Genomic DNA, 19,129 nt, shown 5'->3' on the forward strand with positions numbered 1-19,129 from the left:
GAAACAGAGACATCCTGCACATCTGGGACAGCAATTAACAACCAAAAACCTGAGATACTTCCTCTCTCTTGGCTGCTCAAGCCCTTCTTGGCTGCCTTGACCAAGGTGAGCAAATCCACAGGGATGACCAGGATGACCCTCAGGAGCCAGCTGTGGCCACCTGCAGCCATGCCAGTGCCATCCCTTGTAGGGCTGAGCACAGAAGGGACCTGGGACAGCCCACCCCACCCCGCTCACCCAGGACAGACATCCTCTTGCGGTCGCTGTTGAAGTCCAGCATGGCCAGCAGCTTGTAGGTCCTGGTCCTGCCCAGCTCCCTGATGGTGATGGAGTCCTGAGTCCGGGCCAGGAAGACATAGCCCAAGCTCCTGGCTGCCAGCACCAGCGCTTCCTCATCTGGGGAGGCTGCCTGGTAAACCAGCTGGTCTGCAGGAGAGGAGGAGGAGGGTTACACAGAGAGACTCACAGCAAACCCCACTGGGACAGCTGCAGTGTCCCATTCTTGCCCAGCTGTGACACCCTGAGCCTGAGCTGCCAGGCTGGGGAAGGCCCAGTCCTGCTTGTCTGATCTGCAGAGGGACAAGGGCTGGAGGGACAGGAGCCAGGCAATGGCTCCCACTGCCAGAGGGCAGGGCTGGATGGGATCTTGGCAATCAGGAATTGTTCCCTGGCAGGGTGGGCAGGCCCTGGCACAGGGTGCCCAGAGCAGCTGGGGCTGCCCCTGCATCCCTGGCAGTGCCCAAGGCCAGGCTGGACAGGGCTGGGAGCAGCCTGGGATAGTGGAAGTTGTCCTTGCCATGGCAGGGGTGGCTCTGGATGGGCTTTGAGGTCCCTCCCAACCTCAACCATGCTGGGATTCTATGATCCCAGACAGGATTATCCCCCTTGTGCTTCTGTTCCCACCCATGAGCTCTAAAACTCCCCCAAACACAAACCCATGGCACAGGGACAGTGGCACGAGCCCCCCACAGGCTCTCCCACCCCACAGCTGAGCTTTGCTGGGCGCTGCCAAACCCCACCACAGCCCCAGAGCCCCGAGGGGCAGCTCAAACCCACCGCCCCTGTCCTCCACCATGACGGTGTGGCAGAGGGCCAGCAGCCTCAGGAACTCCCTCAGCACTGGGTCGTTGTCCCTCTGGGCGGCCTCCAGCAGCGTGACATCACAAACACCCGACTTCTGCTCCCCGGGGTGCTCCCAGCTCAGCCCTGAGCCCTGCAAGAGGCACAGGCAGGATGCAGGAACGCAGTGGGACTGAGCACAGGGCGCTGTGTCCCCAGGATGTGACACAGTGCCACTCTGGTGTCCTTCTGTCTCAGGTTGGAAATGGGGATGTGTGCTCTGTTCCTATCTGTGGAGCAGTTCTGTTAGTTCTGTTATTCTGTTCTTGGGGCAGTTTTTTCTTCATCTCTCCCACACCAACCCTCCCTCCAGGAGATCTCTGCTGTCCATGGCCACTGAGTGTCCCTGCAGGGCTGATCCAATTCCAGCATCCCATGGGGAGATGCTGCGCCCAGGGCAGGAGCCAAGCATTCCTACCTGGATACAATCTGAGCTTTGGGACACCAGAACAGCCTTTCCTCTGCATTGCCAGAGGAGCAGCTGCCTTTTCCACTGGAGCTGCAGAGGAAAACTCCCCCCTTGTGCAGGATCCCTGCTCCAGCAGAACCACAGCTGGCACTGCAGGAGGGCTGAGCCCCCATGGGATGGGGCTGTGCCACCCCCTGACACACAGGGGGACAGGGCATGGTCTGACTCTGGCAGGGGTTTGTTTGCTTTTTTGTTCTATTGCATTTGTATTTTCATTTTTCCCTAGTAAAGAACTGTTATTCCTATTCCCATATCTTTGCTTGAGAGCCCCTTAGTTTCAAAATTATAACAATTCAGAGAGAGGGGGTTTACATTTTCCATTTCAGGGAGGCTCCTGCCTTCCTAGCACACACCTGTCTGTTCAAACCCAGACACCTTCTAAGGTGTCCCTCCCCTCCCTGCCAGTGAGACCCCCAGGGCACAGACCCAGGCTGGAGCTGAGCCCAGCTCTGCGCTGCCCACGCCAAGGGGGTGAGTGTAAAACAGCTGGGAGTGAAAAAACCCTAAAAATCAGAACTGCATCCTTTCATCACCCCAGTTCCCCTGTCCTGAATGACAAACTCAGCAGACCCCTCTGAGAGCCTGGACCCTGCTGAGAGCCAGCTGAGCTCCTCAGCACCAGGCTGTGCCTGGGGTCACCAGTGTCACCAATGTCACCAGAGGTACCAGTGACAGCCCCATGGCACATGGGAGGGGAGTTTACTCACCTGTGGCTGTTTGTTCTCATGCCCTGTGCCTGAACCTGCCAAAATAAAAATAATCCCATTAATAGAGGGCTGGCAGGGGGTTTGGAGCAGCTTCTCTGGAGGGATTCCTGCTTCTGCTGGCCAAAAACCAGTAAAAAACCAAAAACCTGCCCAGGACTGGACTCCACTGGGATATCCTCACTTTTTTGATTTTTGTTCAGATTTTCACCATGATTTTAATGTTAAAAATTCAGGTCTACTTTCAGCTGCATTTCCTGGGACATTTGGCCAAAGCCTGCTGGGATGAGGGCGATGCTGCTCCACAGGGGTGCAATGTGCTACACCAGGGAAAATTTGGTTTATTCCTGTCGAAAAGCTTTGCCAGGGTTTTTTTTTTTTTTGTCTTCCTTTTTTCTTTTACCACTGTCCATTTGTCTCAGGCACATGATGCTTGTCACAGGAAAACAGGGCTTCATGCTAAACCTTGGGCCTGCCCTGCTCATTAAATGTCCCTAATTAAGCATCATGAGGGTTCCCAAAGTAAACCAAGAGCTGGAGAAAGTGCAGCAATGAGAAGAGGAAGGACTTGGCAATTTTCAAGGCTTTATGGGGAAAACTAAGCAGAATCATTAAAAAGTAATGAATTTTTAAATGTACAGAAAAGGTTAAAAAAACCAAAAAAACCCAAACAGACAAAATTAAAAAAAAAAAAAAGCAAAGAGCAATGACATATATTCACTCTAATTGAACAGTTTAAGGACACTGATAATTTTATAACAAAATAAAAAAATAAAAACTCCCACAATTGGAAAAAAATTAATCTACAACCTTAAAAAAACCTTAATATAAAAATAAAATACATAAACATTAAATAAAAATAATGAACTTATATTTCTATAATTATTAGTAAAAAATACCTTAAATTAATAAAAGCTATATTAATAAAATTATAAAAAATAGAATATAAAAATATAATTACATAAAATAAACTAAAACTAACTAAAAATTAACTGAACTAAAACTAAGCTAAAAAATAACTAAAAGGAAAACGAAAAATTATATAAAAACATATATAAACATACTACAAAAACCCATTAAACAAAAATATCCACAATACAACAAAATTAAATAAATATAATAAATTAAAAAAAAAGAAAATAAACCTCATAATAACTACCTATTAAATTTAAAAATTATGTATTATAACAAAAAACTTATAACTACTTTAAACTATTACCAACTACTTCCCCCTTTAAAATCTCACAACTTCTAAAACTAATATTTATCTAAACAAAAAACATTCTTAATCCAACAATAATCCCATTCTTTCATTAAAAACAACAGTTGTCTTAGGTTGGAAGATGTGGCTGGGGATATGTATTCTATTCCCATCTGTCAGAGCTGGGGCAGTTCTGTTATTCTGTTTTTTGGGCAGTTTTTTCTTTATCTCTCCCACACCAACCCTCCCTCCAGGAGATCTCTGCTGTCCATGGCCACTGAGTGTCCCTGCAGGGCTGATCCAATTCCAGCATCCCATGGGGAGATGCTGCGCCCAGGGCAGGAGCCGAGCATTCCTACCTGGATCCAATGTGAGCCTGGCACAGCACAGCAGCCTTTGCCCAGTGCATTGCCAGAGGAGCAGCTTCTGCTGCCCTGCATTGCCAGAGGGAGCCCAGGCCCATCTCCAGCAGCCCTGGAGCTGCAGAGGAAAACTCCCCCCTTGTGCAGGATCCCTGCTCCAGCAGAGCCACAGCTGGCACTGCAGGAGGGCTGAGCCCCCATGGGATGGGGCTGTGCCACCCCCTGACACACAGGGGGACAGGGCATGGTCTGACTCTGGCAGTGATTTGTTTTCTTTTTTGTGCTATTGCATTTGTATTTTCATTTTTCCCTAGTAAAGAACTGTTATTCCTATTCCCATATCTTTGCCTGAGAGCCCCTTAATTTCAAAATTATAATAATTCAGAGAGAGGAGGTTTACATTTTCCATTTCAGGGAGGCTCCTGCCTTCCTTAGCAGACACCTGTCTGTTCAAACCCAGACAATAATAAATCCTGCAAAGCTCCAAAACCATGGGGCATGAGGACAAGGAGAATTCCTACCAACACCAATCCCCCTGTCCCAAACACTCAGCAGGGGTGGAAAGAGCCAGCTCCAGGTTCACCTGAGCCCCTACAAACCAATCCCAGCCCCAGTTACCATAGATGGTCCCGTTGACACAGCATTTCTTGAAGCTCATGATGTTCTGGGTCAGGGTGCCCGTCTTGTCCGAGAAGATGTACTGGATCTGGCCCAGCTGGTCGCTGAGGCTGGTGCTCCTGGCCTCAGCTGGGATGTCCTTGGCACCATAATACATCTCCAGATCCCAGCTGATGAAACAGCTGTTCACCAGGTAGATGAATTCAAACCTAGGGAGTGCAGGAAGAGAAAACAGGGAGAAGGAGGTGCTGTTCCTCTCAGCCCAGGGTGCTGGGGACCTGAGAGAGGAAGGAAAGGCAGGGGGACATCCCCACTGTGATCCTACTGCTCTGCTCAAGGGACACAATTCCAGAGGGTTTTCATCACCCACTGGGTCCCCTCTGGAATTCTGGCCCTTGCTGACCAAATTCACAGATCTGGAGGCCCAGTGAAGGGCCCAAAATTTTGGAAACAGCTTTTTCCAACATAAATTGTGATTGTTGGCTGCACAGAGCAGCTGTGCCCTTCTCCTCCCCCACACTGCTGCTGTCCATAGGAAGCCCAGGAATATCTCAGATCCTGCATCCAGGGAGCTGCACCTTCCTCAGAGCCATCCTCAGCCTGCCCATGACTCCCAATATCCCAATATTCCTCTGGCAGTGGAAGCCATTCCCTGTGTCCTGTCCCTCCATCCCTCATCAGGGGTGCCCAGGGTTCACATCCCTGTTCTGCTTTTGCCCTGGGAAGATCCCAAAGCACACCCTTGGTGTTTGTAGGACACACATCCCATCCATCCTTCCCCTCTGCTGGCTAAGGGAACACCTGGGAATGACCTGGGCCACACCTGGACCTTCATTTTGGGGCTGTGACCCAAGTTCCAGGTGAGGAACAAGGGCAGGGGGTGGGTGCTGGGCTCTGGTCCCCACCAAGCTCTGTGGTCCTTACGTGATGTACATGGACATGGGGATGATGATGCTCAGGAGGATGGTGAAGCCCCAGAAGTTGAGGAAGGCCTGGTGGGCAGGGCTGGTGTGCTGGTAGAGGGCAGCCAGGTAGCTGTGCTTCTCCTGGAACGTCCTGGCCCAGAACCCAGAGGCCACAGCCAGGCCCAGGGACGTCACCAACAGCAGCAGGAAGATCTGGGGTGGGAAACCAGCATGAGAAGGTCCCAAGATGAGAAAGCCCCAGGATGGCAGAGCCCACCAGAATCTTCTCTAGAAGGCTCCAGGGACACCCCAGAGCCTCTGGCAGGGCCTGAAGGGGCTCCAGGAGAGCTGCAGAGGGACTGGGGACAAGGCCTGCAGGGACAGGAGCCAGGCAATGGCTCCCAGTGCCAGAGGGCAGGGCTGGATGGGATCTTGGCAATCAGGAATTGTTCCCTAGCAGGGTGGGCAGGCCCTGGCACAGGGTGCCCAGAGCAGCTGGGGCTGCCCCTGCATCCCTGGCAGTGCCCAAGGCCAGGCTGGACAGGGCTGGGAGCAGCCTGGGACAGTGGGAGGTGTCCCTGCCATGGCAGGGGTGGCACTGGATGGGCTTCGAGGTCCCTTCAACCCAAACCATTCTGGGATTCTCTGAACATGTTAAACTCAAGATATTTTGGCCCAAATGTCGCAAGATGAAGAAAAGCAGCACCACCCAAGCAAGAGGCCCCTCATGAGCAGCCCTGAGGGCCACTCCAGGAGCAGGGCAGAGGTGTTGGCCCCACACCCACCACGATCACCAGCCGGTCCATCAGGTGGTCCAGCTTGGTTTTCTTCCTCTTGATCTTCCCAGAGTTCCTCATGATTTTGGAATCAATCCCTGGGCAGGGAACATTTCCAAAGTAAAAATGCAAGTCCCAGAAGGTCAGTGAGGCCGCTTCCCTCCATGAGGACACCTCCCCTCCCCTGAGGAGACCCTCCCTCCATCAGTGTCCATGGAGCCGTGGCTGCAGGCCCCAAAATGTGATGCTCACAGCAGCTCTCACCCCTCCCTCTCCCCACAGCTCCCCACGGCCTGAGCTGGGTGGGCTGGATCTGGGATGAGTAGAAGTGTCCAAGGCCAGGCTGGACAGGGCTTGGAGCTGTCACAGACATCTTTTATGGAAAATCCTTTTCTTAGGATTTTTCCTCCTGAGAAGCTGAGAGGCCTCAGGAACAAATTGATTATCTGCTGCTGTGGAATGCAACAGGTGGATCTGTGATTGGCTCATGTTGGTTGTTTCTAATTAATGGCCAATCACAGCTCAGCTGGCTCAGGCTCTCTGTCCGAGCCACAAACCTTTGTTTTTCATTCCTTTTTTTTTTCTATATTTAGCTAGCCTTCTGATGAAATCCTTTCTTCTATTCTTTTAGTATAGTTTTAATGTAATATATATCATAAAATAATAAATCAAGCCTTCTGAAACATGGAGTCAGATCCTCATCTCTTCCCTCATCCTCAGACCCCTGTGAACGCTGTCACATGGAGCAGCCTGGGGCAGTGGGAGGTGTCCCTGCCATGGCAGGGGTGGCACTGGATGGGCTTTAAGATCCCTCCCAACCCACACCAGCCTGGGATTCTCTGAACATGTTAAACCCAACATATTTTTGACCAAATATTGCTGCAGCTGGGAGGTAACCCGAGATGAGGAGAGCTTTGGTACCACCAGGACACACGGCAGCATCTCCTCCACCTTGTGCCAGCCCTGCCGGCGCTGGAATGGCTCGGGCAGCTCAAACCCCCCGGGGCAGGGACACTCGCCTGCGTAGAGCACCAGGCCGTAGCAGAGGGCGGTGTTGCGGACGCGGCAGCCCCGCAGCAGGACCCGGTCTCCGTCCAGGGCGTGGGTGCGGCCCCGCCAGCGCAGGGTGCCCGTGAAGGTGTGCAGGCGGCTGTTGGGCTCCTCGCACCTCACCCGCCCTGGCACAGGTAAAGTCAGGGGGCAGAGAGAGCCTTCCTCCCCTCTCAGCCCCATCAGTCCCCTCCAAAGAGGGGTGCTGGGATGTGGGAAATTGAGTTATAATGGTAAAAATATAGGTTATTGTGGGATCTCAGCACATCATTCCCGATGTCCAGAGATGCCAAGAGAACCCTTGAGAGTCTCGAAAATCCTAGAATGTTGCCAAGAGTGTTTGGTAGCTTGATTTTGATCCATCCACAGAAGTGACAAGAATTTGAAGACATGAGAATCACTTTAGAGTGAAAGGTGTAAAAAGAACACATTTAGAAAGTGAAATATAGACTTTAAAGTTTTTGGTACAGGGGAGTTATAGAGACAAGATGGAGAGATCAAGGCGTGTCTCGTCCTTCTTCTTTCTTCTTCTTGTCCTCCATCTCCTGTGGTGATGTTAGCACTTAGAGATTAGTTTATGGTGAAGGTGCACTTGCTAACATGGGTGAAAAGTATTAGAAAATAAAAGTAAATATTATGTATGTAGATTTTAGTATAAAAAGACATGACCGCCCCGTGGGTGGTCAGAGAGTGCCCTTGGCTGCCTTGCAGATCAGACCTCTGTTGGGCAGACAGAAAATTTTGTAGATAAGAAACAATAAACAATCTGAAGATCGATAAGCTGAAGAGTCCAAACTCGTCCTTTGAAACGCGTGCCACCCAAGAACCACCCTACCCGTGTCGGGGCAGATACAGACAGCCGAACCCGACAGGTTATTAGTGTTAAAATACACTAGTACACTTGGGAAAGTGTATATATGTGTATATATCCTATAGAAGTATTAGCAGCGTTGTGTGGTAATAGTTGACAGGGTGAAAAAGTTATAAAGTGTTATAAAGTTATAAAGCTAAAAGTATATTAAATAAGATATATAAAAATGAAAATGGAAAAATATTCATGTTAAAATTATTAATAAATTTAACGATTTTAATAATATAATTAATTTAATTTAATTATTGAATTAATTTTAATCATTTAATCAATTGTAGTAAAATTAATAATGTAAAAATATAAAAACGAAAATTATAAAATAAAAACTGTAAAAATTTACTTTTAATAAAGTATTATAAAATGAAAAATTATAAAACTGAAAATGTAAAAAAATAAATAATGTAAAGATTCATAATAGATTTAATAATTTTAAATAAATTAATAATTTTAATAATTTAATTAAATAAGTACTTTTGATTTAATAGATTAAAATAAATTTTAATAATTTAATAAACTATTGATAGAATTACTAGTATAAAAATGTAAATATGAAAATTATAAAATGAAACATTATAAAAATTTATGATTTTTTTCTAAATTTATGAAGTACTATAACCAAGAAAAAGGTTGGCTTCCGGTGTAATGGCTTAGAGTTTTACATCTCTTATGTCTCACCCTTCATCGAGACTGAAAATGGAATAAAATCTTTTCAAACACTTCTCAGTTACCCCATCTCTGTGAAAAGCTGAGAATAATCCAACACTCGGGGCCTCCTGGGGAGATCCAGGGTTTGTCAGGGCATCTCTAGGTGGGATTTGGAGGGCTCAGATTAAGGCTCAGGGAGGTGCTGGGAGGTTGGGCAGTGCAGGAACCTCACTGGAGAAGGTACAAACACAACCCCCTTCACCCCGAAGGCCTTGGAGAGGGGAGTTCTGCTCCCTGAGAGGAGCAGCAGGGGCTGGGCTCAGGTTTGGGCACACAGGAAAATCAAGACCCAGGGCAGGGGGAAGGTGCCCAACCCTGGTGGATCCATCACAGAAGCGATGGGAAGAGCCTCCCCACGAGGCCTTTGGTGCCTCTTGCTGGACTGATGGGGAGCAGAGAATTCCCAAGGCTGGGTCCATCCCATCCCAGTGGGATTGGCCACGGGCTCCCCCAGCCAGCAGACTCACCATCAAAGGCAGCCATGCTCTCCTCGCTCTGCAGCTCCTGGTGGGTCACCAGAAGGGCCTGTCTGAACTTCAGGTTGGTTTCCCTGTGAGTAGGAGCCAGGGAAAGGAAAATAAAACAACCCTGTGGGGTGACAGAGCTGTTCATCCTCCTGTCAGGCCCACGGGACAGAGACAGCCATTAATTATCAGCTAATTACACAAGTGGTGGCAGTGACATGCCAGAGAGAGGATCTGTCATGCCACATGTGCAGGAAGAGCCCTGGCCCAGGGACCCTGCCCTTAAATCATCCTGAACAGGGAGGATGGGCTGGAGGGAGCTGAGACATGGAAACACCAGCCTTAGGTGCCAGCTGCTCTGTAGAACCCTCAGCAGAGCTTCTGGACTCCCATATTGCAAATTTGTGGGTGAAATCTGTGTTTCTGGGGTGTCTGCAGGTTTGGGTTTTGGAGGATCTCCCACATCCTGTGGTTTCCACAGTGCTGGGGGGTCCCCAAGACAAGGGTCTCTGGCCCTGTCCCCCTGATACTCTGGGGTTTAAGTTTTTCTGTTCTGTTTTGGTGAGCAGCTTTTAGCTTTATATTAAGGATAGATATATAATATATAGGATATATAGGATATATAGGATATATATATGTGTGTGTGTGTGTGTATGTGTGTGTGTATATATCTCCTATATATATCCTATAAATATATATCCTATATTCTATATATAATCCTATATCCTATACCTCTATACCTATCCTATATATATATATCCTATATCCATTATATATATATATATATATATATGTATGTATGTAGGATATATATATAGGATATAGGATTTATACTAGGATCTCTTCACAGGCTGGTGAAGACAAAACAATCCTATTCCAGCTGGAGACTCAAGGACAATCCCTTCAAACTCAGGCCCAAAGGACAAACAACATGAAAAGAGGAGGGTGGGCAAGCAAGCAGGGAGGATGAAACTTCATCATTTGAAGCTGTTAATTGGACAATTAACAATACAATTGTTGTTAACTGGACAATGAACAATTGAATAGTTAACTCCTATATGCAAATGGACTAAAACTTATAAAAATGTGAGATCTGGTGGCCAAGCCCTTTTTGTTTCCATTTTGGAGCCATCTGGGCAGAGCCACAACTGCCTTGGAAGGCACTGCAATAAATATCCACTTTATCCCTCTGAACTCCATTCAGCTCCTCAAGGCATCACCCCCATGGCCAGAGGGGTCCCTGTCCCTGTCCCCCTGCTCTCCTCACCCATCAATGTCAGCGGTCTCCACGTAGCACAGGCTGCTGGGCTCGGAGCTGCACAGCAGGAGCAGGTCAGCCTTGAGGAGCAGAAAAGGGGAGAGAGCAGCAGGATGAGCCCCTGGTCAGTGCTGTCCCCAGGGCACAGCCAGCTCTGGTCCCCCCTCACCGGGACGACGCTGTCCTTGCGCAGCCGCACGATGTCCCCGACGCAGATGTCGCGCCACTCCCGCCAGCAGAACCTGTGGGGACACCCAGGGGACAACTTTGTGTCCCTGCAGAGTGGTGGGACTGGGGGCTGGGGGTGTTTCAGCCCGTGCCTGTCCTGAATTCCTGCAGGATTTGGATCTCCAGGCTCTTGTAGCACCTCCAGAGGGCTGAGCACCGAGGGTGGCACAGGAGCTGTGTGTCACATCCATGTCCCTGTCCTCACAGGTGACAGGGGCTCTCAGCACCCTGAGCACAGCTGGGAAAAGCTCATCTTTCCGTGGAGCAGTGCTGGGCAGGGACACATCTCCATGGGTTGGATGTGATGGCCTGGAGGAATTCTGTGGCCAAGGAAAGCCTCCCCAGCACATCTCAGCAAACTGGGGCATTTCTAAACCCGCTGCCCATGCCTGGAACATCACCAATCCTCCAGGAGGACCTGTGGCACGTTTTGGGAGGTGATGGGAGCTTGCAGAGCCCAGAACAGTCCCACCAAAGCCACTCCTCAGCTGCTCAAGGGTCCTCGCTTCTCACTTAATGGATCACAGATGTTCTGGATGTGCCAAACACAGGCAGAGCCCCCCAGCCCCTCACCTCCTCCCAGCCAGGATCTCACAGGGCCTGCTGTTGATGCTCCTGTCACTGCGGTGACGGCCCTGCACAGGACAGACAGACAGACCAAGGGATGGCAATGGGCAATGCCAGGCTGTGGTGTCCCACCAAAACACCCCCCTGATGCCACCACCTCCCTCCTCACCCCAGAGCCGTGGGAAGGTTTGTTCTGATGAATAAAGAGGCTGAATTTTCCCCAGGTGTTTCTGGGGACCCACCTGGCACTCCAACCCATAGTCAAGGCATTAAAGGTGACAGAAATGAGGGTTTGGACCCCAAGGGAAGCAGCCAGGGTGTGACATCTTTCCCAAGGGAAAATAAAAACCCATGTGGATGTGGTGGAGTAGGGGATCCCTCAGGACTGAGGGGTGGCAGCAGCCCCTGAGCCCCTCAGCCCAGCTGACAGCAAAGGGCCCCTCCCTGCCCCTGTCCCCAGGGCCACCCCCCACTCACAATGTCATCGATGAGGTCTCGCAGCCCCCGGATGATGAGCAGGCAGCTCAGGGGGAACAGCAGGGTGTACCAGGGCAGCGTGGAGATCTCAGGGAAAGTCTGCAGAACGAGGATTTTACAGCACTGACACAGCTCCTGTCCCACCTTGGGACACTTGAGGTGACTGAGTGACTCCCTGGCTGGCAGGATCCCATCTCAGGATCACCAAATCAACATCTCTGCTACAGACACCTCTTGTGCTGGGTTTTCACCTCTTTTTGAAGTGTGAAATGCTTCAGGGTCTCTGACTCTGGAGGGATGAATTTCTGTTTTGGTGTGGTCAATCTGAGCTTCAGCTCCATGCGAACCAAACCCATTTTATAGAATCAAGGAAAGATTTGGGTTGGGAGGGACCTCAAAGCCCATCTCATCCCACCCCTGCCATGGCAGGGACACCTCCCACTGTCCCAGGCTGCTCCCAGCCCTGTCCAGCCTGGCCTTGGGCACTGCCAGGGATGCAGGGGCAGCCCCAGCTGCTCTGGGCACCCTGTGCCAGGGCCTGCCCACCCTGCCAGGGAACAATTCCTGATTGCCAAGATCCCATCCAGCCCTGCCCTCTGGCACTGGGAGCCATTGCCTGGCTCCTGTCCCTGCAGGCCTTGTCCCCAGTCCCTCTGCAGCTCTCCTGGAGCCCCTTCAGGCCCTGCCAGGGGCTCTGGGGTGTCCCTGGAGCCTCCTCTTGTCCAGGTGAGCTCCAGGGTTAGAAGTTAAACCAAGACATGAAGGGGAAAGGAGAAGAAGAAAGAGAAGAAAACTGAAAGAAGAAATCAAAACTTTGGAGGAGAGAAATAAAACCAGAAGAGGGGCTCCCAGCTGGAGGCCTGGAGCATCTCCATGGCCTCCTCTGGCCTGGCTCCAGCATCTCCACGTCCTCCTTAAGTAAGGAGACTTTAATTTAAATTAACCACACTGAACACAGGTTAAACCTCTCAGAAAGTTCCTGAAAGATGCTGAACACCACAGAAAAGCTCCTGGGAACCTTTCAGCCCAGATTGCCTGCCCTGAGCTGCAGAGAGCCCTGCGTGGGCAGAGCCCTGGCATACACCCGTTGAGTTGTGATTTCAGGGTTTACCCCAGAACCCCAGGTCCCTCCCTGATAATTCCCTGCCAGGTGTGTCAGTCACTTCTCCTTTCCCCTCCCAGCACTGTCTGTCAGTCCTGCAATTCCAGAAGGGCATCGAGTGATTGGCAGATTCAAAGGATGCCCTCTACCCCCGGGGGTTTTCATATTCCAGTACCCACGGGGTGCCTGTGCCCACCTGGAGGAGGATGACGAAGACGAAGTAGACGTTGGCCATGCGGTGGAACTGCTCATAGAGGTTCAGGGGCAGGAAGGTGAGCAGGTTGTACTTGGCTGTCCTGATGGCATTGCCCTGGGGACAGGGGGACACAGAAATCAGGGAACCTGCTCTGCAAATGCCAGAACATTCTGCTGCTCTTAGGATTTCACACAGCACAAGAGATGCCTTAATTATCAAAGCCATAAGGGAAAATGTTGATTTCTAAAATATTAATAAAAGTAAAAATAAAAATAAAAATAAAAATAAAAATAAAAATAAAAATAAAATAAAATAAAAATAAAATAAAAATAAAATAAAATAAAATAGTTGTTGTTGTTGTTTTATCATTATTACCATTATTATCATTATTATCATTGTTATCATTATTATCATTAGCACTATAATCAATAATTTATATTTTAAAATATTCATTATTAATAAATTTTATTTAATTTTTACTATAATTATTCTTAGTTTTTATTACTATTATTATTTTTATTATTTATCATTCAATATATTATTAATGAATATTCTAGTTCTAATAATATTTTAAAATATTTTATTTTAATATTATTATACATTTTATATAATTAATAATTTCTATTTTAATATATTATTTTTATTTTAATAGTATTTTTATTTTAATTGTATTATATATATTTATTAATAAATTTTATATATTTTAATATATTTTTAATATTTTATTTTATTTTTGTATTATTTTTATTTAAATTGTATTATATATATAAATTTTTAGAATACTATTTAATATATTTTTATTATATCTATTATTTTATATTTTTATAGTAATAATATTATAGATATTTATAATTAATTTTAAAAAATTATTTAATATTTATTTTATTATATTTTACATTATTTTAATAGTATTGTATATATTGATGATTAATTTTTATTACTATTTCATATATTTTTATATTCAATATATTTTTATTTTTATATTATTTTAATTTTAATAGTAGTATATATATTTATTATTTATTATTATTATTTTAATATACTTTAATATATTATTTTATTTTTTATATTATTAATTTTATAATGTATTCTTTTAATAATTTTTTCCCCTCACATGGGGCACCACTAATGCTGCTTCTTCACTTTCTTTTGGGGAAGGGAAGGGAAGGGAAGGGAAGGGAAGGGAAGGGAAGGGAAGGGAAGGGAAGGGAAGGGAAGGGAAGGGAAGGGAAGGGAAGGGAAGGGAAGGGAAGGGAAGGGAAGGGAAGGGAAGGGAAGGGAAGGGAAGGGAAGGGAAGGGAAGGGAAGGGAAGGGAAGGGAAGGGAAGGGAAGGGAAGGGAAGGGAAGGGAAGGGAAGGGAAGGGAAGGGAAGGGAAGGGAAGGACCAGCCTAGCTCACCGAGTATTTCCTCTTGCTCAGGCAGAAGGCAAATTTCTTCCTGACCTGCCTGTGGTAGCTGCGGTCGTTGGCTCTCACCTCCCAGGTGAAAGCTGGAAGAGCAAAGGGACATCCACCAGTTCCCCTGGGAGCCAGGCCAGGGCACAGGGACCAGTGGTGGCCATGGCTGGGGTGGCTCCCCAGGGGCCCTCGGGAGCTGCAGGCACAGCTGGGTCTCAGGGTCAGTGACAGGGGACAGAGAGCAGAACATTCCAGAGCTGCCCACGCCTCCCCCGAGGCTCAGGGTGGCCCCTTGGGCTCCGAGTTTGGCTCACAGAGGGCTCAGGCCCTGCAGGGTGAGCCCCCAGCCTTTGGGGTTCTGCTCATTCCTCTCCCAGTTCTGTTTTTTGCCATCCCAGTGCAGACCCTCCAAGCAAGGGCTGGGAACATCCCAGCCCTGCTCTCAGCACTGCCCCTGCTCACCCCAGACCTTCTTCTTCCCCATTCCACACCCGTGTCCCACACTCAGCTCCCTCACCAACCATCTGAAAGCAGCAAAATCCCCAAACCACCCCCTTGTCACACTGACCTGGCAGCTGCTGCTTCCCACGTGGGCAGCCTGGGGCTGGCTCCTGCTCAGCCATGCTGGCACCTCTGCCAGGCCCTGGGGACAAGGACAACCAGAGACCTTTGGAACACTGAGCAGGGACAGCAGGATCCCACTGGGATGCTCCAGCTCCCAAATGCCAGGCCCTGGCAGGACAGGGACAACCAGAGACCTTTGGAACACTGAGCAGGGACAGCAGGATCCCACTGGGATGCTCCAGCTCCCAAATGCCAGGCCCTGGGGACAGGGACAACCAGAGACCTTTGGAACACTGAGCAGGGACAGCAGGATCCCACTGGGATGCTCCAGCTCCCAAATGCCAGGCCCTGGGGACAGGGACAACCAGAGACCTTTGGAACACTGAGCAGGGACAGTGGGATCCCGTTGGGACGCTCCAGCTCCCCGAGGCTCCAGGGCAGGACACCCTGTGGGAGGGACATTCTCCCATCAGCCTTCACCCATCCCAGCTCCCTGTGACAGCTCCAAGGCATTTTTGCCCTCTGGGGAAGCTGCAGGAAATCACTGAAATCCTTGAGGAGGAATTGGAGCTCTCCCTGTGCTGCCAGCCCAGCCCAGCTCCATCAATGACAAGATTTCCCTCATGCTTGATGGCCCTGTGACCTTCCTGCAGGGATGGTAGGGAAGATTAATTAATGTTTGTGAAGAGCTTTGTGATCCTCACATGAAGGGAGGCAGTGAGGGATAAAGCATTAATTACTTTATTATTAAATAACCCCACCAGAAGTCAGCCCCTGCCGTCATTTCTTATCTCACTCCTTTGATCACTTTTTTCCTTCTTTTACCCCAAGTATCAACTTCCCTCTTGCTCCTGTGGGTATTGGTTTGTCCCAACACCTCACAGATGCCACTGGCTGGGCATCCATCCTCATTACAGGTCAAAGGGACCCAAACACCTGCAGCCAAGAGCTTGCCCAGATCCACAAAATCCTTCTTTACCACCCAGGACTCGGTGCTGTCCCTGTCCTTGGATCCTAAATGACACCCTGAGCTTAGCACACACAATCCCAGAGTGGTTTGGGTTGGGAGGGACTTTAAAGCTCATCCCATCCCATCCCATCCCATCCCATCCCATCCCATCCCATCCATCCCATCCCATCCCATCCCATCCCATCCCATCCCATCCCATCCCACGCCTGCCATGGGACACCTTCCACCATCCCAGGCTGCTCCAAACCCTGCCCAGCCTGGCCTGGGACACTGCCAGGGATCCAGGGGCAGCCCCAAATGTTGCTTTCTTTGTTTTCACAAACAAAGGGGAGGAAGGGAAGGTTTCAGGGAGCTGCTGGGGGTGGTGGGACACTCCCAAGAGCTCCCACTCCCATTTGTCCCAAGGCTGAGGGGGAGAAGGAAGAGCAGTGGATCCCTGGAGGGATGGGATCTCTCCCACACAGAAATCCCACAGAAGCCCCTCAGTGCCCAGACTGAGACCATTTAGTTCAGGCAAAATAGGATTTGACACAGAGCAAAGCCAATCTCCCCCTTCCTCCCGGCTGTGCCCCACTTGTGTCCTTGTCCCAGGGTTCTGCCAGCTGGGGACAGCTCTCCTGCAGACAGACAGACAGACAGACAGACAGGGATCTGATCCCACAGGGACAAAGGCAGGACAAAAAAACCCTCACAGATCTCCATGTAACTCCTCAACACAACAACTCCACAGAAATAATGGCAGCAGGACTCGCCAAAAGGCCACGGTTAAAGTGTGGAAAATTTGGACATAAACCAAAATATTGCCCAGATTCTGTGGAAAATGTGACAGCCCAGTGACAGCCCAAGGTGCAGAAAAGGGAGGCACTTTGCAAATCAGTGATATTCCAAATATGGCACAGATGGAAATCTTCTACTGGGAAAAGTGTTTCACAGCAAGGGAAACCACCGTGAAAGGATACGAGTGTTAGTGATGATTCACGTGCCCAAAATGTCTCTGAAGACAGAATATTTGGGGAACTTCAATCAGATCCTATCTGCAGGGTCATCAGCTGATTCCCCAGTGATTCAGAGTTTTGGGGATTGCTGGTAACGAGCTTGTAACCTCTGCTGTTTCTGCTTTCTGTAGGTAATACCAATAAATAGTGACTGGTTTTAATATTATATAAATGTTTAAAAAATATTGTCTCAAACCTTGCAAACACTTGCTGCTAATATATTGATTGTATCATGTGAATTCACTGATTTTTGTGATAAGAATTATTTATAAGGCATTGTTACAATGTTTACAGCTGGTTTTCATATATTTTACAATCTCTCTGTGTACAAAGGGACCAAGGAGGGACACAAAGCCCTCCCTGCCCTGCTCCTGGCAAGCCCACTGCCCTCTCTCCTCCTGCCAGAGGGACTGGGATATGGGGGATCCCCTCAGGGACCATAAACAGGATGAGGGATACAGGCCCAGAGGGGGCAGCTGCTCCACAGGGAAAATCCTACAGGAGACAAGAGAAACCTCAGGGTATGGGGAAAACTGAGGCAGCTGCTCACAAACCCTGATCCCATCCCTGAAGTGTCCCAGGCCAGGCTGGACAGGGCTGGGAGCAGCCTGGGACAGTGGGAGGTGTCCCTGCCATGGCAGGGGTGGCACTGGAGGGGCTTTAAGGTCCAACCCAACCCATTCCAGGGTCCCAGCCAGGGGGGGCAGCTGGGACAAGCCCTGAGCCTCAGCCTCAGCCAAGCTCCTGATGGAGAGGTCCAGGCTCAGGCTGGGAAGGGCAGAGTCAGGATTGCAAAGGGGACAAAGGCTGGGGTGAGACACAGCCCATCCAGCGGGACAAGCCAGCCCAAGGCCCAGGAGTGTGGCCAAGCCAGAGCCACCCTGGGGGCCTGGTCCAGAACTGAGCCCTGGCTGAGCTTCCCCAGCCCAGGGGGGTGGTTGGGGGTCCCAGGGGGCTGCTCAGGGCCAGTAACCCTGGCTGTGCCCTCAGGGCTCTGATCAGAGCTCAAGGCATCCCCTGCCCTCCCTCCTTGCTCTAGGACACCAACATTTAGGGTGAGGCTGACACTGAGAATTTCCAAGGTGTTTTCCTGGGCTCTGCTTCCAGACCAACCTGCCCTGAGTGCCACACTGGAATTCCTGGGTTGATTTGGGGTTATCCTGGTCCCCTCGTGCTTAGGATCAGACCTGAAGCTGCTGATTCACCACGTCCCCACCGTGCCTGGCATCTCTGAGCCCCTTTGGCTCACCAGGATGCCCAGCCAGGCTCTACTCAGCAGCTCCACAGAATCCAAACGGTGCCAAACAAAACCAGGGCTTGTTCAGCACCTGCAGCTGGCACAGACTGGGCTCTCCATGGGGCTGAGTGCCCTGCAAAGGCAGCTGGGGGTGCTGTCTCTTGCCAGGGCCTGGAGCAGGGGGAAAAAAGTGAATTAAAGCACTGGAAAAAATATTTTCGAGGAGGTATCCAAGAAATCTCGATTCCAAGAAAGCTCTTGACAAACGTCACTCATCAGCTCAGTAATTAGAGATAAAAACTGCACTTTGGGGAGGCAGGAACTGGTGCCAGGGCTCCCTGCCAGCCCCAGCCCCATGGGGGGACAGCCTGGACAGACAAACCCTGCTCTGGCCCAGCCTGGACAGACAAACCCTGCTCTGGCCCAGCCCAGGGCTCCCAGGGAGGGCTGGGGATGGCCAAAGGCACAGGACACCCTGTGAGCACCTGGGGACACCCTGTGAGCACCTGGGGACACCCTGTGAGCACTGTCCCACAGCTCAGGACATCCTGTGAGCACTGTCCCACACCTGGGGACACCCTGTGAGCACTGTCCCACAGCTCAGGACACCCTGTGAGCACTGTCCCACACCTGGGGACACCCTGTGAGCACTGTCCCACAGCTCAGGACACCCTGTGAGCACTGTCCCACACCTGGGGACACCCTGTGAGCACTGTCCCACAGCTCAGGACATCCTGTGAGCACTGTCCCACACCTGGGGACACCCTGTGAGCACTGTCCCACACCTGGGGACACCCTGTGAGCACTGTCCCACAGCTCAGGACATCCTGTGAGCACTGTCCCACAGCTCAGGACATCCTGTGAGCACTGTCCCACACCTGGGGACACCCTG

At 49.8% G+C, this 19,129-nt stretch overlaps 1 protein-coding gene across 1 annotated transcript in view; it reads right to left on the reverse strand.

The window, feature by feature from the left end:
* The window catches only part of ATP8B3 (ATPase phospholipid transporting 8B3), a 28,995-nt gene extending 13,884 nt beyond the window's left edge, over positions 1-15,111 (reverse strand). Inside the window, exons 1-15 of the mRNA XM_036399686.2 lie at positions 15,040-15,111; positions 14,472-14,563; positions 13,073-13,186; positions 11,775-11,873; positions 11,304-11,365; positions 10,672-10,744; positions 10,512-10,582; positions 9,248-9,330; positions 7,174-7,332; positions 6,164-6,252; positions 5,398-5,591; positions 4,474-4,682; positions 2,296-2,330; positions 1,057-1,213; positions 238-426 (exon numbers count right to left, since the gene is read on the reverse strand). Coding sequence (XP_036255579.2) covers positions 238-426; positions 1,057-1,213; positions 2,296-2,330; positions 4,474-4,682; positions 5,398-5,591; positions 6,164-6,252; positions 7,174-7,332; positions 9,248-9,330; positions 10,512-10,582; positions 10,672-10,744; positions 11,304-11,365; positions 11,775-11,873; positions 13,073-13,186; positions 14,472-14,563; positions 15,040-15,094 — 1,681 coding nt within the window. The 5' untranslated portion in view covers positions 15,095-15,111. The remainder of the gene's footprint in view (positions 1-237; positions 427-1,056; positions 1,214-2,295; positions 2,331-4,473; positions 4,683-5,397; positions 5,592-6,163; positions 6,253-7,173; positions 7,333-9,247; positions 9,331-10,511; positions 10,583-10,671; positions 10,745-11,303; positions 11,366-11,774; positions 11,874-13,072; positions 13,187-14,471; positions 14,564-15,039) is intronic.
* Positions 15,112-19,129: the final 4,018 nt, after the last annotated feature.

This window comes from Molothrus ater, chromosome 26 (genome assembly GCF_012460135.2).
Source record: "Molothrus ater isolate BHLD 08-10-18 breed brown headed cowbird chromosome 26, BPBGC_Mater_1.1, whole genome shotgun sequence".
Classification (NCBI taxonomy): domain Eukaryota; kingdom Metazoa; phylum Chordata; class Aves; order Passeriformes; family Icteridae; genus Molothrus; species Molothrus ater.